The sequence below is a fragment of the Onychostruthus taczanowskii genome, unplaced genomic scaffold (genome assembly GCF_017590055.1).
Source record: "Onychostruthus taczanowskii isolate IOZ18803 unplaced genomic scaffold, ASM1759005v1 scaffold89, whole genome shotgun sequence".
Classification (NCBI taxonomy): Eukaryota; Metazoa; Chordata; class Aves; order Passeriformes; family Passeridae; genus Onychostruthus; species Onychostruthus taczanowskii.
Window position 1 is genome coordinate 80781 of NW_024506882.1, and position 23617 is coordinate 104397.

A 23617-nucleotide genomic window follows, 5' to 3' on the forward strand; every position below is an offset into this window, starting at 1 on the left:
TGATGTAGAATGTGAAGGGAGGGCAGGGAAAAGTGTCACAAATATCCAGGCATAAATTCTGGCTATGAGAAAAGATCTTGGGAGCATAAGTTTTATTATATTGCACTGGGAATGCTTCCAGATTTAGAAGCAGCTTAAACATAACCACAGTCAGCAGCACAAATATGTGTAAAGCTCACTGCAACAGCTCTCCACATCTAGACTGATCTGCTGGCTGGACTGCATTGCATTGCCCTAATACATCAGTCCTATTGAGTCTGCTTCCTTCTGTGCCAGCAGATTAGCATTAGGCACCTTCAGAGGACTCTATTAACATTTCTTGATTTTATTAGACACTGGCATTGCCTGGACTCACTGATTGGATTTAGACTGTCAACTGCTGCATATCTTATTTTATAATTTTGTTTCAGAGAATGAAAAGACCAGCCCTACTTCAGTGCACAGGTGAGCCCTTGGTAATGACACTTTGTGCTTCTATGGCAGTGAAGCTGCCCTTTATCAGATCAGTCAGCTGACTCTTAGCAGCCAGATTTCAGACATTTTTGCAGCCAGGTAGCAACTTTCATTTCGTTTCAGCTGCTCAGTATCACAATTTCTGATCAAAGAAGGGGAAAACATGTAGAAATGCCTTGAACACGACCAATCTGTGAGTCACAACAGTTGAACTGGAAGCACGTGCAGTAGTTCCCCACAAGCTGTCGGGGCAGCAGGACAGAAGGATAGTAGGATATAAGAGTAACATTTCCCACAGGTGGAAGGAGAGCCCACAGAAATGCACACCTGCTTTTCTCCTAGAAGAAGCAAAGTCTCCTATCCTGTTCTCTCTGCACAGAACTGCAAGTTGTGACAGTCACCTGTCACAGAGGGAGCTGGCAGGGACCTGCCCTGAGCACAAAGCCACAGCAAAAGCAAGGGAGAAGCCAAGAGCAGAGCCATCGTTGCAGCACCATGAACAGAAGCTCCGTGATCTAGTAAGGCTAGCTTTAACTGTAAGTAATTGTAATTAAGATTACAATCAGGGATTTTCCTCAGAAAAAAAAGTCTTTTTTTTTCTTCAACAAAGAACAGCTGGAATTTCACTGGTACTTTGCTGCATCGGTGATCTGGTGACTGATGGAGGTGCTGTGATGCATGTTAGATATTGATTTCCTTACCCCTACTATGTATAAGTAAGGATCAAAACTGAAACCTATATCCTGCATAACAGCTTCCATAAGGGGAAGAGCCACAGACCATAATCAGCTGCAACCTCTTGTGATAAGCAGCAAAATAGGCAGGATCTTATTTGACTAAAAATTGCTACAGAAATAGTTCCATGTTCTATTATGCAACACTCGCACTTCGGTCGAAGGCAAGTCAGACTGCACTTCTGTACACGTCATCCTAATTCAGATGCAAGGCAAATTTAATCTTTGGTGTTTAGTGAGTGTACATAATTCCAGCAAACAGCAGAAGAAACAGTTCCCACTCACATACCAGCAGCTTCTAATGCTGTCCATCCAGAGAAGGAACAACCCACTAAAATGATGCAATCTCTGATATGTTCCACAAATAGACCTAAGGAGCGGAACAGTCATGGAAAATGCCAATTCTACTTTCACCCACAAACACCAGCAGGGCTCATTCTAACACAGTTCCATAAGAAATCAACAGCAGTTGAAAAGCATATAGAAGAATCAGCTCTAGCTTTTCTGCTCAGAGGCATATACCCAAATTCTTTCTAAAGGTGTCTCTTTTTTTTTTACAAGCTGGCAATGACATGACAATAAAGCAGTGCATGACCACGCTTCATTACATGTGATATGAGGGTGATTCTAAAAGAGAGAAAAAAAGAAAAAACATAAGAGGAATTAAAGTGACCCTACTGGTCTTTAGCCAACATTCTCAGAACCAAGGAAATAAAACAGAAAAACAGGTAAGAAGTGAAGTAAGGCTGAAGAGGCTCTGAAAAAGTTTAAGACGCAAAGGTTTTCCTCTGAAAACTGAATAGCTAATGCTGTTGATTCCCAACTTTAATCACTTTTCTATATCCTTTGGAAGGCCTGGTATCCAAAACACACTCATCATAGAAGTCCCAAGCATCCTAAGACAGAACAGCTCACCACTGTCACTAAATAGTATGCACATGTTCTGCTACCAGCACCAAAAACGCTGCTTCAGTATTACCTGTTAAGCAAAGAGAGTATTCAAAATGCACACCAACTCAGGAGAAAGAAAAGGCATCTCCTTTCCATTTCCATTCCAGTAACTGGCATCAATTCTGATAGCACAATACACTACAGGCCCCAGGTCCTTAGGTGGCATACACCTAGAGGTGAAACATGTGAGAGCACAGGAGTATCTTCTGGAAAAAGGAAGGAACATTTTCCTGTGGAAATGATGACCTCTAAGCACACCTTACCAAGACACAGGGATTGAACCTGCTACTGGATCTAACGAGCAGAAAATTCATTTTCAAATGCAGCAGGAAGTAAGCCTAGCCCTGCTGTGAAACCACAGCCATGTTACCTTTCTTCACTGATTCTGCCTTCCCCTAATTTTGAAATTGCTTCTAAAAACACTTACTGCAACTGAAAAAAATCCCATTACTGGGGTCATCACATCACTGTTTACAGAAGCACTTCATGGGCAGGACCAGCACATACTCTTTGGGAATGAAAGAGTATGACAATTTCATTCCTGAAACACACTTGTGAGGGCAGAGTAGCAGCACAGAAGCCTCAGTCTAGAAGCATCACTTTAAGAGTCACTCCAGCATCTCCCTCTTCTCCTCACCAACGCATGTACCACTGGCTACCTCGTCAGGCAAGCAGGACAGACAGAAAGAATGCAGGATGACCCAAATGCCAGCCATAGCAGCCCCCTGTGTACTGGCAGCATCACAGGCTGGTTCCAGAGGCCATCCTAGCTCAGGTGTGCTCACATCAGGCTTGCCAGGGAAATGCATTCAAGCAGCTTGGGGTAAGAGCTGCAGTTTTCACGGGATGCAATTACAGCACTGGGTTTTACTGTAAAATGAATTCAATATTATTTACTTCACTGTCATATTACCACAGATTTCAAGCTTTGCAGCAGGCCGAGCCTTTTCCTACATCTTTTGCTTGGCAAAATTTTCCAACTTCCAATCAAGCCCAGACATAAGCACATGCCAGAAGACAGGCAATCATAAAGAAAGCACTCCTGAATACTATCACCACACCTAGGCAGAGATGAAACAGCACACAGTGTTCTCATAGCTACTGGAAACTCAGTCTTTTACACAGTCAAATATTGAGGACTGAATGAATCTCAATTAAAAAATAATAAAAAATAGACTCTATTACACAGATTAGAAAATTTCCACCTGTCAAAACTTGCTTTAGAAGCACACTATTTAGAATTCAGGGGCAGTTGTCCTAATAAAATTTAAAAGTACAAGTCATTTTTCCATTTGGATAGAGATGCTGGGTAGGAGGAATGACCTTTGCTATTGCTACTGACTGTTGCTGCATAATAATAGTTCCTTTTGTTTTGCAGGTTTCAGATGCTTCTTGCCTACCCATTAAGTGATTTAAGTGAGCTACCCACACAGTGTTACCTAGTGACAATGAAGTTAAGACTTACTGGAGGCCAAGTTCACCCACTATTATTTCCTAGTTATGTTTTATTTCTTATCTGGAAATCATAAAACTGAAGATGTACGTTATAAGCATGTGACTTTAACTACTGGAGGCACTCCTAAGACTCAGGAGCTCATACACGACAGAGGGAGATGCTGATCAGAGAAGTCCTTGCCTGACACTGACCAGCGAAACAGAAGGACCACGCACGCCATCACGGAGAGCAGGCCTCCTCATCTGGATGAGGCCTGCTGTGCCACCACATAGCAGGCCTCATCCAAAATCACAGAATGAATCTGCATCAGAGACTGGAACTGAAATGAAATCAGCTGCAGCTGAAATGGAACACACTCCAATCAGCAGAAGGAGCTGAGGAGGGGCATGGAGTAGGAGGCCTACAAAACTGTGAGGCTAAAGGAGCAGAGGAAGAAAAATAACAGTGGGAGGTGAGAGGGAGGGTAGAGAGAACATAAAATGCCAGAGGGGATGGGGAAGAAAAAAGTGGAAGATCAAGTCAAGATGTCAAGCTCTCTTGTCAAAATACACAGGTGACAAAGCCAGACATAGTTAGATACAGAAGTCCACAAACTGCAGGTTCTCTTGTCAAGAGGTGAAAGACCTAACTGATGGCCGCTGTGGTCAGAAGTGGCCAACACAACCAGCTCCTCTCCCCCATTCCTCATTCAATGTCTTTCATGTCACAGCAATTTCACAGTGAGAAATCCCTGGTTGTCTACTCTGTATATGCCTCCACTGGCAGTTCTGCAGCAGATGGTAAGGATGGGCATATATTTAAATATTGAGTACAGAAAACAAATCATGAAACTAAGCCATGTAGGCCTTAAAGCCTCTATTTTAAGGCACCAGTGACATTTGCAGTCTTGTACTTTACAGGATTACTAGTGAGGTGGAGGAAGAGAGAAAAGAGGTTTAACATGACTGTTCAGACTTCAAATCCTAGATCAAACTTTCCTGTAAACACTGTGCATCTCCCAGAGCTGCTTCTTGATGCTTCAGATGCCAGCTTCCCCACAGCCAAAATTAACTTCACCCTCCCTCTCAGCAGTGTCATCACCTCCTCCAAACTGACTTCCCAAAACCAGAGAAGATATGAATATTTTCCAATTTTTTCCTGCAATGACTGTAGGTGGACTGCCTGCTATACATCTGAAAGTCTCTACTTTCATAGAGCAGAGATTCTGGCTTTCTGAGGAGGCTCTGGCATTTTTGAGTCACTGTGCTCCATTAAAAATGAAGCCAGAACTGAAAAGTGGATACTCTACCACTCCCACAGGGACATGCCAGGTGGTGATCTGCAATTGTCTTTATGTGGTTTTACAATCAACACTCGCAAATGCCCAAGCATTTCTGCATAGGGACTACTTCCAAGTGCTGAGGGCCTGGAGTTCACCAGGTGAGATCTGGCTACTCAAATGAGTCAAATGTGGGCCATGTCTAAAAGCCCTTTACAAGCACACCTGTCACTCAACAGTGAGCAAACAGCACATTTTCACTACAATTTTGGTCTTCCTTTCTATTTGAGGTAAGGCTACAACACTGGCAGGGACGGCAAGGTAGGATACATAGGAGCAAAACAACTTTTTAATATTTGTGCATATTGCAGCTCACATTGATAAACTCGGTAAGCTCAATTTATAAAAGCAGCACATTCTCCCTACGCCTAGACCAGATAGTTTCTTCCAGACCTTCTTTGTGAACAGTCTCTTGCTTTTCTTTGCAGTAAGTATTGACATCACAAAGCTTCTTTCAAAATACATACTTTTTCAGTGAAATCACATCCAAGACAAGTACTATGCTTTAAAATTCCTGTGCAAAATTGTACTTGAACATGCAAAGTATGTATGCAGGCTGCATTATTTATGTATCACAGAAAGCAAAAGCAATGCCCTCTTATTTTCCTATCAAACTTACAAGAACGGCAAGCTAATGCCAAAAAAAAAAAAGCCATGAGACTTTTCACCCATTCAATTACTTCTTCATCTTCCAAAGAAGAAAAGAAACATCTAGTTCAATCCTTATTTGCATCCTCTGAAATTATTCATGCTCTCATGTTCCTGAGTGTTCCATCTCTGGGCTACCACCAATCCATGTTTATTTTGGGGGAGTAAAGAAATAAATGTGCTGGAAAAAAACCCCATCCTTTTGGGTTTAGCTTTAATACTGCCATGCTGTTGTAAGGCTGTGTCCAGACCTAGCACCAAACAGCAGCAGTGCCACATACTGACCCTTCAGTCATAGCAGTGAGGCCTTCACCAGCAACAGCAATGGGTTCTGTGTGCAACCTAGAAGAAAACCACTTCTGCATCAGCAACTGCACTCTCATCTGCTCTGGCTTCGTGCACACACAAGACACGCTGCCTCGTTCAGGCTGCACTGCCACCGGGCACGGGACATCAGGGTGCTGCTGCTGAGCATCCTCAAGCCCTGGTCTCTGCCCCAGCCAACCGACCTCCAACCTCCACACTGCTCAGGCTCCAGAGGAAGCACGAGTTACGGGAATGGGCAAGGCGCAGCGCAGGCTTTCGGCAAATTCCACCCAACTGCACACCTGTACCGCTCTCTGACCACGGCTGCTGCCTCTCGCTCTGCTCCTCCCGAGTGGGCGGCAGCGAGCACCGGCCCGACCAGGCGGCAGCCACGGAATTCCCCGGGAGCCGGGAGAGACCCTTCCCGGACCAGCACGAGGAGGCCGGGCAGCGGCGACGCCCCCGCAGACCCGCACGGCCCCGGCAGACGCGGGCGCCGAAGGCAGAGCGGGCCGCGCTCGATAACGACGACGAGGTCAAGTGTACCCGCGCCTCGTTCACACGAGCCCGCGTTCACCGCTCCGCGGGGCCGACGGCGAAGGACGCGGAGACGGCGCTGCCACGGAGCCGCGGGTGGGCGGGGAACGCGCCGGAGCTTCGTCCCCGCCGCGCCCCCGGGGCCCCGCGCTCCCCTCGGGGCCGCCCCATCCCGCCCCGGGGGCCTCGCTCTCCCCTCGGGACTGCCCCATTGCGCCGCGCAGGCTCAGCACTTACCTGGGAGGGGAGCTTTCGCCATTTCAGGGCTGCCCGCTCGCAGCCAAGTCGTCTTCAGCCGCGTCAGGTGCTCGCCTGCTGGGCGCTCCGGCACCCTGCTCTCCGGCGCCCCATCGGCTTTCAGCAGAGGCCCCGCGCCGCCCCCTTGCCTGCGGCGCTGAGGGACGCGGCCGGGAGACGCCGCCGCCGCCGCCCGGTGCCGCCCGCCCGCCGCCAAAGGCGCAGCCGCCGTCACTCAAGGCGCAGTGAGCGGCTCCGCCGAGAGCGGGGGCCGGGCCGGGCCGGGCCAGCACGGGAACGTGGCTGCGCATATACGGCCTGGAGAGAGCGGCCGCGAGGTGCGAGCAGCCCCCGGCCCCGCAAGGGCTCGGCGGCGGGCCTCGCCCCGCCGCTGCCGGCGAGGACCCTGCGCCTGGAGCTCGCCTCGCCCGCAGCCCTCACGACACGCCTCCCGGGGAGGGGTCGCGGCTCCCTTGCCGTCCTGGCGCCCCTCGGAGCTGCGAGCGCCCAGAGCCGGAGGAGGCTGAGACCCGCTCGGTGCCCGGCTCCCGCCCTCAGCTGTCCGGGGCCGAGAGGCGCTGTCCCTCCGCCGGCCCGCGGTGCTGGGGCGCGCGGCTCGGCTGCTGCTGCGGCACTGCCCGCTCCTGCGAGCGGCTGCTCTGGATTTCAGCAGCAAAATTCCTCCGGGTGTTGCCAAGCCCCATGTCAATGCAGTGGCTAAACAACTGCAAAGCTGCCTTTTAAGTCAGCCGTAGGCAAGTGGCTTAGAGTCTGCTGAAAGCTGAGTTAGGGAACTTACAGGGTTCGTCCCTCTTCAAGAGCCTCACTAGCAGCATGTCTCTAAAAGTAGAGAAGCGAACTTCTACAGAACCCGCAATAACCGGGAGAAATTAATCTTAAGGAATGACTTGTCACAGCCCTTCTTGTAGAAACGATGGGAGGAGGCTAGCAGAGAGCTTAGGAGGGATTGTATGTTACTGCAGTGTGTCAGAACACCACTAAATAAAGGGCAGTGACCAAAAGTTTTGCCCCAAAAATCCTACAATTAAAGAACCAAGCAAACAAAATGCAACCGAGTCCTAAAGCAACTTACAGGCTCTGTGCCAACACCAGCTTGGTAGGTATAATTGCATGATTTGCTAGGGGTATTGTTTAGCAGTTCATTCAAGAGCCACAGCTAATACCCCTGAGAACACGGCAAGCTGAGTGGTTTTGCTTGAGCCTTAAGTGGAATAGCCAGAACACCCAGCAGTTCCCACCTCCAGAGCTAACTGCAAGTAAACTATGGTTCATCTTCCCCCAGCTAGGGGTGACAGTGCTAGCTGCCTCTGCTGCTGGACACAAGTCCTGTTTAAAAGATTTGACAAGGATTGCTCTCCTAAAGGTGCTACAGTGTCACTAAGCCACCAAAGAAAGCAATCCTAGAGAAAGACCATGGATATATAGAATCATAGAATATGCTGTGCTATTCCAAATGGATTCAGAGGGAAGTTATCTTAAACTAAAACTGTGTTCAGTGATAATAAACAAGTGTTGTTTATTAAAAAATAAAACATCTTCAAAATACTTTCACACACATATATACACATAAAGACACAATTGCTTTAATATTTTTGACTTACAATTTTAGAAATCAGCTGGTTTAAATTACAGAAATCACCTATCAGCAAAGTTCCACTTCAGCAGTAACATTTACATCATTATAATTGATGTAAATTTGAGAATGATTGAAATAGTAAACCAGGCTTCAATAGAAACTAAATTACTTCTAAAATATATTTTCTGATTGGAAGAAATAAAAATAATCTTAGAAGATTATAAATGAATGTGTTATAGATTGAACAACATTGGAGAAAAAAGTTGACAAAGGAAACAGAATGTCAGATGCATTTCCCTATAATACTATGTAAGTAATTATTAGTCGCTGCTCTGACTCCAGACATAATCCAAACTATTACCTTGATTACTTGAAACAAGTTAATTTAATGTTGCAGAAATGCCAATTGCTCATTTATTTGGTTGTTCTTGATTTCAATGGGATTCTTAAGAGAAAGGAGTGTGGGGTTGAATCACTCACTAAATGCTGATAAAAATGTAACATTTTAGACTAGTTTAAGAAAAAGAAAGTAAGATCTCTATCACTTGCTTCTCTTGGAAGGTCTCCTTTTGCCTGTGCATTATGTACTAGAGATACTCAGGAACTCCATTCTGAAGCTGACGGCAAGAGCCCAAGCAAGCCTGCAAGTACAGCCAGTGACAAGTGTTTGCATATTTGTGCTGTGCCATGAGAATCCTTCCCTGGATTGCTACATCTCCAAAAGAACTCACTCCAGTGTAGCATGTGCTAAGGTGGTTAGCCAATAAAAGGAAAAGCAAGCAAGTCCTTTCTGAAAAGGAAAATGTTATAATAATGGCTTTATAAAAACCTAAGATGAATCTTTGATGGAGATTCAGAGCAGAAAACCTCACAGAGTGTCATGTCAGGCTGAGGCTGACGTTGATGGAACAGGTGGGAAAGAATTCACTGCACAGGTATGGAGATCCAGAGCAGAAAACCTCACAGACTGTTGAGGCTGACGTTGATGGAACAGGTGGGAAAGAATTCACTGCACAGGCTGCAAAAACTCTGACGTGAATACAGCTTCTGCATAGTCCTCACAAACATCCTGCAGCTCTGCTGCCACGTCACACAGGGCTTCTTCTGTCAGTTGCTCTGCAAGACTAAGGGAGAGAGAGGGAAAAACAAGGAGAAGGTTCAGAAAGTCCACTTTCAAATTCCAGTCTTTCACTTCCAAAACAAAAAGACAGTTCATATACCTCTCAGCAATCTGCCATGGATTGAAACTGCCCACGACCTCATGGGAAATAAGCTTTAAATGATGCTTGTATCTGCTGTTATAATCCAAGATGCTCTGGAGCACATTGCTTGGCACAGAGAGAGACACAGAATATGCTTTCTGTAGAGAGTTCAGAGGCGAGGGCTGCAGAATGTCATTTCCAGTCTGCAATTTCTCGTCTGCTTCTTTATTTTCATCAATAACACTGGAAATATAAAATAATCATCAAGACAAAACTAAATTTTTAAGTCTCTTTTTGAAGAGTCAGTGTAATGAAAACACTATAATGAAGTCACATAGATCTTATGCACCACAGTTGAGTGTAGGGCCAAGTATTTCACTTACGTGGTGTCAAAAGGTTCCTCAAATAAAATGTCTGTTTCCAGTTCTCCGTGTCTGATTAATTTGGTTGTCTGAACTGGATGAGGAGATGTAAGTTTTTTAGCTGTTGATGCCATTTGTAGTTCTAGAAGGAAGAAAATACTATTTTAAATTGGTTTTCTGAAAGAGAAAAACTACATCTACTGCAGGTTAAGTCCTCACAAAGACTTTTGTTTCTTTTAAGGGGAAGTCCTCCAGGTAAGTAAAGTATTCAAAATTAGAAAAAAAACATAAATACAGCTCAGTGTATTAAAGCTGAGCATTTTAGAAATACTACCTTTAGTGTAAATCATTTGTGCTGGCAGTGGATACTTCTAGCAGAGAGATAGAAAATATCACTGTAAAAATAGCACAGTCTCTCAAATTCAATGGTAAATCCAAGACATGGAAAAAGAATCTATGAAGATTTGGGGTAAATCTTCATCAGTCTTACTGGGAGATTTTCCAACTTGTGTTTAACAATACAGTTTCAGTAAAGTTGTATGTGATCCAGTGGAAAATCAATGTAGCTTCACTATGCTACTCAATCAAACCACAGGATAAAGAAAAGGAGTGCTGATAAAGTACTGATTTTAGAACTACATCTTAGAAACTGCCCTCTGATGTGCCAGAGTGGTGCTGCTTGATCACACATAATCCAATTACCTTGATTTCAAAACATCTGAATTTAAACCTACAGATTACAGGGAAACCAAGTTGCATGAAAAAAGACAATTACCCATTTTGTCCTCCTGGGCCCAGAACTGGGAGTCACTGTAGACAATCTGGGTGACTCTCCTGCGGACAGCCTCCTGGTACCTCTGTGGCAGAACACACACGAGTGGGTGAGCACAGCTGTACTGATGAGCACTAACAGCAAAGCGAGCCAGGATCCTCCTTGGGCTAAGCAGGCTTACTCTGGCCAGTAACACAGCACAGAAAAGGGGTGGGGGATTGAAAATACAGACACGTCTCTGGTTCAAAATGCCATTCTCAAATACAAAACTAATTGCCAGTCTCATGGGAACTCCTCCCATTTCAGACCAACAGCCCTTAGCCAAACAACTGAAGGGCCCTTGAGCTGCTCCTGCCTACCAACAGTGAATCCAAGTGTGTGCTCCAGTGCCTCAGGGACAAGGACACTGCAGCTTCACACTTCCAACTGAGGAACACATCTCTAGGAGTAAATGCCCCTAAGCTGAGTAGTTCTAAGTCACAATGGAACTCAAACCAGAAACTATGAAAAAATAGACTGAAGAAAACTTTTTAAAAAAGCAATATATGAGAAAGCTCAAGTCAAGTAAACCATAACCTTAAGAATATTTATATGAAAGATGAATAAAAGGCACAGATAACCATGTATTTGTCTGACTCTCCATGTTGCCCTGTGAAATATTTTGGATTGCCAGAGCATATTTCCTCAAGATGGTCATGCTACTAGAATACTGAGATTCTATAGCACACAAAAGGGAAAAATTCAAATTAATATTAAAATACTTTCCATTCTGTTAGACAATCAACATAATCACCATACTGATTCTCCCATTCACACACAAAGATTTAAGCCACAAAGTCTTGAGATGGGTTGCAAACTCAGGTCTGCCAACTTTACAGCAACAGATGAATCAAACACTCTGCTTCTGTTCTTAGACTGTGTCTTCTGGAAGCACCAACTCCATCCAGGTCTTTGATCTCAGACACTGACCCAGTCAGACCTTGCTTCATTTAAGAATGTAGATACTTACAGATATTATCATTTATGGACAGTAATAAAAAATTGACACAAATGAAACTAAGACATAAAATCTTACTTCAATTTCTTCCATTCTTTGCAACATTGACTCCAGACTATGGGTGTCAGCCACAGGCAGGGCCTCGGCCTGGAGTCTCTCCTGCTGATCCATGCTCCACAGCTCCTGAGCAGTATCTTCCAAAAGATCATCCAACAGCTCTTCACTCAGAATATCTGCATTTGTTTCAACCTGCTCCTTAAAAACACAAATCCCAAAAACAAATGCTACAGAAAACAAAAAGACATAAACCCAATACAAGAAAGAAAGAAAAAACCCCAAACCAAAACAAAAGTGACTTGCATTAAGTTGAAAGTGAACAGTTTGTTGCCGCTTTACAAATGTAATTTGTAAATTTACATTGTAAATTTATGATTGACAGCTCTCAAGGCATCATTCACGCAGTGGCATGAGCTTGCCTGTACTACCTGTGTCCTGTCTAATGGAGGCTCTGACCACTCCTGTGTCTCCTTCCCAGCTTTGTCTGCACACGGGGGTGGAGAAAGAGTTTGTGACCTGCACAAAGAAGAACAAATGACAATGCCATTCTGAAACCTGGTATGTCAACAATAATTTAAAACACCAAACTACATAAATGTATTTTTACATTTACTCCCACTGTTGGGAGTGGGGAGAAGCTCATATCAGATCTGACACCTCTTATATGAGATTTTTCAAAGAAAGTCATTACCTTAACTTCTGTATTTTTTTCATTTCTCCTCTGCAAAGGTCAGTTAGAATCTTCACTCCTCTTGAATTTTTTGCTTCAAGCCTTGCTAGTCTTCAAAAATAGCACAGTAGCATAGAGTTACAAAACGTACATTCTAACAACTGAAGAATGAAATAGTGTGATTTCCAGTATTAGTTTGGAAGAGTTACAAGAAACTTCGGAGAGAAAATTAATAGACTAAAACCATGTAATCCAGAAAATTCTGTTGAGAATGAGGGATCTTGAATCATGTTTCTGCTGTAACAGGAACTACATGCTTATCCACAAATACCATCCAGATAAATGAGCTCCTCATCTTACCATGCATACTGCCTAGTACGGATCCAGCACCTGGATCTCCTGCTTCAAATGCCACAAACACCAGTCCCAAACCAATAAAAATAGCACAGTAGCATAGAGAGTTACAAAATGTACATTCTAACAACTGAAGAATGAAATAGTGTGATTTCCAGTATTAGTTTGGAAGAGTTACAAGAAACTTCGGAGAGAAAATTAATAGACTAAAACCATGTAATCCAGAAAATTCTGTTGAGAATGAGGGATCTTGAATCATGTTTCTGCTGTAACAGGAACTACATGCTTATCCACAAATACCATCCAGATAAATGAGCTCCTCATCTTACCATGCATACTGCCTAGTACGGATCCAGCACCTGGATCTCCTGCTTCAAATGCCACAAACACCAGTCCCAAACCAACCTAAATTTGGAGACCCCTGTCTAACAGTATGTTGAATAGAGTTTAGAGTAAACAAATCTGCACTTTATTATTGTCTGGGAAAAATATATGTATCTTGTCCTTCTGAAACAGGGAGATAAAATTTACCTTCTTAATGCAGTGCTGGGAATACCCACTCCTCCTGCTGTGCTTTGACACTGCCCCGCCTTGCACAGCTGGCCCTTGACTCCCAGACAGCAACTCCAACAAAAGACAAAAGCCCTGGCTCTTCCCAGGCTTTACGGAATGGGGCTGCTCTGGGCCAAGCGGGAAAAGAGAGGAGCTGTGTGACAGCGAGCTGTGCCGTGCCACTGGACTGAAGCCTGGCCAACTCTAGTCACTAGCACAGATCCAGAAGCGTTTCCACCGGGAAGCAAAGGAGGGTGCCGGGGACTGCAAACATACCGCTTAGGTGAAACAGAGCGAGCTGGAGGCTCTGAAGGCACGCAAGGCATTTTGCTCTCCTTAACAGGTCGTCTGTTCTCTTTTAGTTGGAAAGCTATAGTTGGCTCTTGAAATCGGGCATGCTTTCCTGGAGGGTGTGCCCGTCTTGACTTTAAAGATTTCAGCATTCCCTTAAAATTAACATGATCACGTTAAATCACCTATTCCGGTAGTTGAGTTTTTAAAGTATTTGGCATTCTGCTGCAGACTTTATCTTGAAATCATGCCTGCTGGCTTTGCTGCAGTTGATGCATGTGAAGGATTTACAAGTGCTTGAAAGGGAAGTACAGCTGTGCCTGAACAGCACACATGCTTAATCCTGCGACTATTATTTTTGCAAACAGTTCCACCTTTTCCAGTGTTTTTCTTCATGGGGAAAATACTTACTTTTGATTTTTCAGAATTAGACTCTATGTAAACCATTTATAAATCTAAATAGAAGGTTTCCAAGGTAACATTGTATTCAGCCACAAAACTATAACATTCCCACATTTACACCTGTTACAAGGTCACTTAGGCTCATCCCCTCTACATGAATTATTGAAATGCTTAACCTTCCTGCCCATGATCCTCACTGATCCACGGGGATAGGAAGCACTAGAAGTTACATAGGCATATACCTATGTTACTGTGTCAGATTTTATTTTCCTAGTTAAAAGTGATACTCTGAGGAATGAATAAAAGAAAAATACACTTCTTAGCAAAATATAGCCTTAGTCTTTCAAGAATTATTTTCTTTCTACTAGGGAGCTTCTTCCCGGTTGCAAGGACTTAGCAGAAACCAGAACCTGTATAGTGAAATTTTATCATTTCTGTTATCCAAATAAGTAAGCCTGAGTAACTTATATTCCCCTACTAACATTAGCACATTACTGTTGAGTGCATTTTTTGTGACAGAGGATGACCACAGGAGGAAGATACTTCAGCTCTAATTTCAGATTTTAAAAAACCCTTAATTTCAAACATGAAACTAGTTTCAGTGAGCATTTTCCTTACCAATTCTGTTGCCGTTTCTAGTTGTAGAGTGTATTTCCAAGGAACAGTAAACACTGTTTGTTTTCAAAAAACATTTGCTAAAATAGTCATAACCACTAGAAATAACAGGCAGATGACACAGTTTATCCCCCTAGGTCTCCTAGCTCAGAATAGCAATATTGTGAGGAAATGTGAAGCTTTGACAGTGTCTTATATCATACAACAAATCCCAGAAAACAAGTAGAAGACAACATGAATGATTTATCACTTCCATACCTGTGGTTTTGTAGGCAATAACACAACTTTCTTCTTCAAAGCACCACTTTCAAGGACAGAATCCTTTTTTACAGCTCTAGCTCTCACCAGTACATCTGTGCTTCCTTGCAAAGTGGCATTTCTCTCTGAAGTAGGTGGACCACTTTCTTCTTGGCATTTATTGTGTAATATATGAGCACAACTGTTTGTCTGTTGAACTGCTGAAATATTTGCAACATGTCAGTGTTTATCTATACTAAAAATAACATATGAACTGTTAACTGTAATTTGAAAGGGGCAAGAATTGTCTTTTTTTCTGTATTTGATACCTTTGTCTAGGCATACCTTATCATGAACTTTTAAGCTCTACTATAATTTTATAAAAATCAAACACAAAATGAAAAATTCTAGCCTGTATTTCCTGACAAGTATTAAATAATTTGTATTTCTTACATTGTTTTGATGAACAGGAAGGTTTGGGGCTTGTATGCATGTACATATTTATATGTACAGAGATATGTGAAAAAAAAATATACACAATATATATATACACATATATATGCAAGTAATGGGAAAGTCTTTTGGGAGCAATTGCTATATGAGGTTTAGGCAGTGATAACAAAGCATCCTCTTTTAGGCAGCAAGACACATGGAAACCATGACATGTTTATATACTGTCTCCCTGGACTGCCAGAATTCAGCATATGGAATTCTTGCTACCTGGGGACAGTAGGGAATACTTACTATTGTAGTACAAACCAGCCTGAGATATGAGAAAGTCACCACAAAGAAGAAAAACAGTTATTATAGTTTATATTATAATAATGTAAGAACTTACAGTGGCTTTCATGAAGTGCCAAAACACTTTAGGTATATTTATCTCACAACACCTTGAGAAAGGATAAAGCTCCTTTCTTTTCATAGCCAAAGCAAAAGAATGATACAGAAAGCCAATTCCAAACAGTTGCACTGCAGGACAGTGGTGAAAACCCCCCCAAGTCTTCAGCTTAACCATCAGCTCATGTGTCTCTAGGTACAAAAGTGTGACTGTTGTGCAAAAGCTATTAACAGTAATTAACTGGCCAGGATAAAACAGCCAGTGTTCCCAGAAGTAAAGAAATTGTACCAGCCAAGGGAATTCTGAGCCAAAGACACGGAATAACTTTTCAGTATGAACAGTTAAACAACCACAGCCTGGTTTTTGTTAGACTGATTTGCTAACATCTAACCAACTTCTGACCAACAATACCATACTAAAAAACTGAACTGCAGATGGCAAGTTAAGGGATAAAAATGTATTTAGTTACTCAAAATACAAACCAGTCAAAAGACTCCTGGCACATGGAGGTTTTTTAGACTCTTGTCCATGCTGTCCCTTTAAGGTGAGAGGTTTCTTTTGTCCTTTTGGAGACAGAAAGTGCTTTCTGTCTGGAAACGTCTCGGTGTTCCTTGGAGATTTGGCCTGAGAAGCTGAAATGCATTTCTTCATTGCTTTTGGTGTTTGCTTGCTTTCCAGCAGTGAATTTAGATCCTGCACCAAATATTTAGAGTTTTAATTACTCTCTCAGTAAATCTGATGTCCACCTTTTCCAGTGTTTTTCTTCATGGGGAAAATACTTACTTTTGATTTTTCAGAATTAGACTCTATGTAAACCATTTATAAATCTAAATAGAAGGTTTCCAAGGTACCATTGTATTCAGCCACAAAACTATAACATTCCCACATTTACACCTGTTACAAGGTCACTTAGGCTCATCCCCTCTACATGAATTATTGAAATGCTTAACCTTCCTGCCCATGATCCTCACTGATCCACGGGGATAGGAAGCACTAGAAGTTACATAGGCATATATCTATGTTACTGTGTCAGATTTTATTTTCCTAGTTAAAAGTGATACTCTGAGGAATGAATAAAAGAAAAATACACTTCTTAGCAAAATATAGCCTTAGTCTTTCAAGAATTATTTTCTTTCTACTAGGGAGCTTCTTCCCGGTTGCAAGGACTTAGCAGAAACCAGAACCTGTATAGTGAAATTTTATCATTTCTGTTATCCAAATAAGTAAGCCTGAGTAACTTATATTCCCCTACTAACATTAGCACATTACTGTTGAGTGCATTTTTTGTGACAGAGGATGACCACAGGAGGAAGATACTTCAGCTCTAATTTCAGATTTTAAAAAACCCTTAATTTCAAACATGAAACTAGTTTCAGTGAGCATTTTCCTTACCAATTCTGTTGCCGTTTCTAGTTGTAGAGTGTATTTCCAAGAAACAGTAAACACTGTTTTCAAAAAACATTTGCTAAAATAGTCATAACCACTAGAAATAACAGGCAGATGACACAGTTTATCCCCCTAGGTCTCCTAGCTCAGAATAGCAATATTGTGAGGAAATGTGAAGCTTTGACAGTGTCTTATATCATACAACAAATCCCAGAAAACAAGTAGAAGACAACATGAATGATTTATCACTTCCATACCTGTGGTTTTGTAGGCAATAACACAACTTTCTTCTTCAAAGCACCACTTTCAAGGACAGAATCCTTTTTTACAGCTCTAGCTCTCACCAGTACATCTGTGCTTCCTTGCAAAGTGGCATTTCTCTCTGAAGTAGGTGGACCACTTTCTTCTTGGCATTTATTGTGTAATATATGAGCACAACTGTTTGTCTGTTGAACTGCTGAAATATTTGCAACATGTCAGTGTTTATCTATACTAAAAATAACATATGAACTGTTAACTGTAATTTGAAAGGGGCAAGAATTGTCTTTTTTTCTGTATTTGATACCTTTGTCTAGGCATACCTTATCATGAACTTTTAAGCTCTACTATAATTTTATAAAAATCAAACACAAAATGAAAAATTCTAGCCTGTATTTCCTGACAAGTATTAAATAATTTGTATTTCTTACATTGTTTTGATGAACAGGAAGGTTTGGGGCTTGTATGCATGTACATATTTATATGTACAGAGATATGTGAAAAAAAAATATACACAATATATATATACACATATATATGCAAGTAATGGGAAAGTCTTTTGGGAGCAATTGCTATATGAGGTCTAGGCAGTGATAACAAAGCATCCTCTTTTAGGCAGCAAGACACATGGAAACCATGACATGTTTATATACTGTCTCCCTGGACTGCCAGAATTCAGCATATGGAATTCTTGCTACCTGGGAAGCAATTCTTGCTACAGTAGGGAATACTTACTATTGTAGTACAAACCAGCCTGAGATATGAGAAAGTCACCACAAAGAAGAAAAACAGTTATTATAGTTTATATTATAATAATGTAAGAACTTACAGTGGCTTTCATGAAGTGCCAAAACACTTTAGGTATATTTATCTCACAACACCTTGAGAAAGGATAAAGCTCCTTTCTTTTCATAGCCAAAGCAAAAGAATGATACAGAAAGCCAATTCCAAACAGTTGCACCACAGGACAGTGGTGAAAACCCCCCCAAGTCTTCAGCTTAACCATCAGCTCATGTGTCTCTAGGTACAAAAGTGTGACTGTTGTGCAAAAGCTATTAACAGTAATTAACTGGCCAGGATAAAACAGCCAGTGTTCCCAGAAGTAAAGAAATTGTACCAGCCAAGGGAATTCTGAGCCAAAGACACGGAATAACTTTTCAGTATGAGCAGTTAAACAACCACAGCCTGGTTTTTGTTAGACTGATTTGCTAACATCTAACCAACTTCTGACCAACAATACCATACTAAAAAACTGAACTGCAGATGGCAAGTTAAGGGATAAAAATGTATTTAGTTACTCAAAATACAAACCAGTCAAAAGACTCCTGGCACATGGAGGTTTTTTAGACTCTTGTCCATGCTGTCCCTTTAAGGTGAGAGGTTTCTTTTGTCCTTTTGGAGACAGAAAGTGCTTTCTGTCTGGAAACGTCTCGGTGTTCCTTGGAGATTTGGCCTGAGAAGCTGAAATGCATTTCTTCATTGCTTTTGGTGTTTGCTTGCTTTCCAGCAGTGAATTTAGATCCTGCACCAAATATTTAGAGTTTTAATTACTCTCTCAGTAAATCTGATGTAATGAAAAGCAAATTCAAGACATTCTAAGCAGCTGGAGCTTTTGTGGTCTGGTGGTTTTTTTGGTTTGTTTTTTTTTTTTTTTCAGATGATAACTTTCAGGTTTTTTCAGACTGATACCTTGTTCATATGGAAATTTTTTCACTTTATTAACTTCAATTTTGCTGAGAAGGCTTACATTTTTGTATTTACAACTGACTCCAGCAAACCATTTGCTTAAAGAATGCTCAAAAAGAATTGAACACAGGAGCTACAGACTAACAAAAATTTCACAGTCACATGACTATGGTAACACAGACACTTCTTCCAATGCTATGTCCAAACTTAAACAACTACCTCATTTTCCATTCCCAGGCAGTTAGCACTCTTACTGTCCTCATAAGCAGGTCCTAACACTAAAATTAAAACCACAGCTCTTACAGTTTTAACAGTATTTTAAGGAAAGTATTATGGCTCTGGTATTGCTTTTTTTTGATTTATGCAGCAGGCAATATGAATCAGAACTTTTCTATGATACCAATGACATGTGTAAGTCATCAGATATCATTAAAAAAGATATTGAAGGGCACAGAGCCAAGTAACTCTTGTACCCACAACTTTATCTTCTGCCAGGACAACTCTGCACGCAGCACTGTATGAGATGCTCAGGTGCTCCCTACTGATAGTGATGACTAAAGCATGCATCCAGGGTAATAAAACATTAATGCATACCTATGTATAAAATGAATTCTCTCTGTCCTGAAAATAACTAATGAATTAGAAACTGATGCTTTGTTATGACTATCGCCACTAGTCCTCATTCTACCAGGACAGCCAAGAAAGCCAGGAACAGCATCAACAAGACCAGCAGTAGGTAGATTCTGTGTTTAGTATGCATGTCTCTTTTAGACCACCATTACTTAGGAACATTAGAAGTACATTTTTACATTAGAAAATATGGCCTTTAAAAAATAAAAACAAATCCAGTAATATATTCTGCCATTTCATTAACACAATCTCATATTTCACCACCTCTTTCCTGCCTTAGCAAAAACAAATGTTTTGTTCCTACCTCGACTTGCAGCAAAATGTCTATGATAGCTTCAGAAATGGAAGAATTCCCTTCTAGTTTGGCGGAGCAGAGAGACAGCTGACGAATGAGACTGCCCAGTTCCTTGTAGTGGGCAGGAATCTGCTCATCTGTTTGATCTGTAAACTGATTGGCAAACGCCTGCAAGGTTCGTACAGCTCCTCTGTGTGCTGCTGCCAACCTGGATACTGCTCGAGACTGGAAAAATTAAAAACAAATAAATGCTTTAATAACTATAGCTTCTATGGATACTTACAGCACTGGAAGAATTGTTGCCAAAATGTCACGCAGAAACACTCAGGCTTGGAATAATTTTAATTGATATTAATCCATTTGTGAGACAAAACAAAACTCAAGATTCCTCACAAGAGTACTCCTATCAACGTCATGCTGGCCTCAGGTAAAACAGCCTGGGTATAACATGTCATGATGTTTCTACTACCTGTGCCATTTACAGTTGGCTGGAGTCTAATGTGCAACAATTGCACAAACAAGGATATCCTCAATCCTCCTTGTTTTGTTACAGAAGAAAATGCAGGTGATTGAAAAAGGAAAAGAGAACATCAGGGCAACATTGGCTAGACTGTGGGCATGATCTCAGCCATCCCCCTGAAAGGTGCTGGACAGAGAAGAAAATCAGAAAGAAGGCTGGTAAGACTGAGTGTCATCAACCAGAAGTCTAAAAAAAGCAGTCAAGAGTAGAGCACGTTGCTAATTCCTTGCAAAAAGAAATTGGAATGAAGAAGGAATTAGAAGCCACATAAACGCAGAAGACCAACCACCTTCCTCTCATTTACTGCAGATGAGACGTGAGGAGAAGCAGCAAAGGCAGTATCAGGCCAAGTGAGCCATACTTCTTGGGGAATGAGATGAAATATGTAATATACAAAGGAAATCTCCTTTCTGGAAAGGGCTTAGCTGCCACCTAGACAACCAAACTCAATTATCCAGAAAACTCTGTCAATAAGTCACTTACAGCCTGAAGGATAATTACATCTTACCTTTTTAGTATGTTTGATTGTATGAGGACTCAGTTTCTCTAAATCATCCTGAATTTCTTTTACCTGTTTATGAAGAAAGGAAACAGAGAGGAGCAAGTCAGTCACAATTACTTCTGTGGCTATAAATGAACAATAGATCTTCACTGTAGCATCTGAGATTTTCCAACAGTGATGCTCACCTCTCTGTCCAGCCATGAAGGAAATCAGTCACACCATTCAGATCTAAACTAGAATGCCATACAAGTTCAGAGATAACTTCTCTTGTTTCAGTTAGTTTCTGACAAATTCATCACAACAAAATAAGCTCCTATGCATCCCAGTTTAAACCATGGCTCCCACCTGTTGCTGGAGCACATACAGCATCCGAGCTGACCGTGCAGCCTGTTGCTGTCTCCTACTGCAAAGCCGCTGCTCGTTTTCAGGATCTAGAAGTTCTCTATCTCTCCCTAAAAAGCACAGAATATAAAGTTTTATATCTTAATTTAACCTGTGAAAATGCCAATTAAGTCATAACAACAGACACAATTTAGTAATAAGCCTTTTCCATGCAAAACCAAACCACATATTTGTGGGGGTTCCTTTAACAGTAATGCAAGTTAGTTATTGTAAACTCTACATCCTGTTTCTATTTAGAATTTGACTAAACAGTCTAATACAATACAGCTCATTAGTTATTAAAAAATCATGTTTATGATTAGTTTTATGACAAAGTTGCAGATAAAGCACTCAAAATTAGGAACGGTTAAACCCCCTGCTAGTTATTACAAAAGCACCAACTGCTTAAGCTGGCTAGCTATTATTTTATTTACTTTTCAAAAAATAGATGGTTCTCAAAAGTCCAGACATAAATACAAATTCTAATCCAACCCAAAAAATGGGGGGAGAATCAACAAACTAGTGTACATGTATATAACATAATTACTGTTCAGTCTTACACCTTTTTTAATAATAGCTTCAATTTTCTGGACATAGCTCCTCAATTCTTTTTGCAGACGTTGGACTTCCAGCATATTTTGATGGGTTTTTTTATTTAAATTTTGCTTGGGGTCTGTTCCTGTGTCCCGAGTGGGAGGAGAGTCCAAAACAGCTGGTACTGGCTTTCCTTCCTTAGCTGCACAGAGATGAACGTTCGTGTCAGAGCTGGCAGACCCCCCTCGGGAAGGCTGGGCAAGCCTCTGCTGACATGTCAAGTGAGTCTGAGACTTCAGGGTATTTTTATTTTCTTGACCTGCAAATACTTCAGTCTTCTGTGGTTGTGATTTCTGGGCCCACAACGGTGTACTGACGACATCTCCAAATACCTGCTGCTTCACTTGTTCTTGGAGACGTCTTTGTTTGATGTCCCTTTTTGCCAGCTGAACAGCCAATTTAAGTCTCTCTTCAGATACCACTGAGAACATCCCAGAGCTTCTCAGGCTGAGGTCCTCACTTCCAACGAGCTTTCTCTGATCACTGGACACCTTCAGTTTTTCTATTATAATTGGACGGGGGTGAGAGAATCTGAGAGCCAAGTTCTCTGGAACTGCAGGAACATTTCTATTAAACTGGAGCTGTTCAAAGTGTAAAAAAAACCCTGATGTTATACAGAATGCTATACACAGGTGATGCAACTGTCCTGATGCAACTGTTTTGGATTTATGATGAACACAGTGCTAACAGCACACCAATGTTTTCATTCTTGCTAAGTGGTGCTCAAGGCCTTTTCTGCTCCTCACCTGCTCACCACTGAGTAGCCTGGGGGTGGGCAAGAAGCTAGAGAATAAACAATTGAATGGCTGACCCCATCTGACAAAAGGCATATTCCACACCCTGGGGAACCATGCCTAGCAGTAAAAGCTGCAGGGAAGAAGGAGAAAGGGGAGACTGGTGACAGCATTTGTCTTCCTCAGTCACTGTTATACGTGCTGAAGTAATGAAAATGGCTGAATTCCTGCCTGCTCATGGATGGAGAGAATAAATTCCTTATTTTGCTTTGTTTGTGCACACAAACAGGAAAGCATTTGCCTTCCCTGTTAACCTGCCTTCATCACAACCCATAATTTTTCATACTTTTCGCCTTCCAGTTCTCTTCCCCATCCCAGCTGGCAGAGGGTGAGCAAGTGGCTGCATGCTCAGCTGCCTACTGGGATTGAACCACAAGAGACAATTAAGAATAATTACACATACAGTTTGTGATATCTAGCCTCACTAAAGGACAGTGTCAAGTTAATGTGACAGCACGAGGAAAGCCAGTATGACACTCCTTGCTGGGCTGCCTTATGAAGTGGGTCAGAATCATCTTTTTGTTACAATCACAAAGAAAACCAATTCAGCATCGCTACAGACGGCAAATGGTACCTGTGTTTGTAAAGCTTTAGCTTCACTGCCGTATCGCTGGGTGGTGAATGCAAACGCACCATCAGACACCGCTGTCTTGCTTGGTACCATCTCATCGGCTCGAGAGCGAATGCCGCTGTTATCCCTTGCCTGTGATCACAGCTGTGAATGCGAGAGCAGTGAGCCGCTACTTCAGGCTGGCAAAAGCCATCCCGGGCCTGATGTGAGTAACAAAGGGAGAACCAGCCCGAGGGGCGGCGGACAGCCTGGGGCGGCCTCTCCGCGGCCGCACAGGGCCCGCGGCTGCTCCCGCCCCTGGCCCTCACGGCGTCCCGGGCGGCACCGGCACGGAGAGCCCCGGGCGCTGCCGCAAGGGAGGGGCGGACGAACACACGGAGGGAGGGAGGGACAGACGGACGGAGGGAGGGACGG

At 42.3% G+C, this 23617-nt stretch overlaps 2 protein-coding genes across 4 annotated transcripts in view; both read right to left on the minus strand.

Moving 5' to 3' along the window:
* Window positions 1-7149, minus strand: part of PITPNM3 (PITPNM family member 3) — a 34047-nt gene extending 26898 nt beyond the window's left edge. For 2 of the 3 annotated variants that reach the window (XM_041425366.1, XM_041425364.1), the window contains exon 1: window positions 6641-7149. In XM_041425366.1, coding sequence (XP_041281300.1) covers window positions 6641-6662 — 22 coding nt within the window. In that variant the 5' untranslated portion in view covers window positions 6663-7149. Of the gene's footprint in view, window positions 1-6168; window positions 6558-6640 lie in introns of those variants that run through there. The other variant, XM_041425365.1, reaches the window with a different exon arrangement.
* A 1003-nt stretch (window positions 7150-8152) lies between these two features.
* On the minus strand, window positions 8153-23296 carry KIAA0753 (KIAA0753 ortholog). Its single transcript, XM_041425335.1, is given in 18 exon segments — window positions 8153-9104; window positions 9197-9361; window positions 9458-9682; window positions 9823-9943; window positions 10577-10658; window positions 11649-11822; window positions 12056-12143; window positions 12319-12408; window positions 13480-13649; window positions 17230-17426; window positions 18542-18752; window positions 19851-20066; window positions 20870-20932; window positions 21209-21315; window positions 21807-22419; window positions 22593-22654; window positions 22657-22705; window positions 23207-23296. Coding segments are annotated over 17 exon segments (2676 nt in total). The 3' UTR covers window positions 8153-9104; window positions 9197-9243.
* Window positions 23297-23617: the final 321 nt, after the last annotated feature.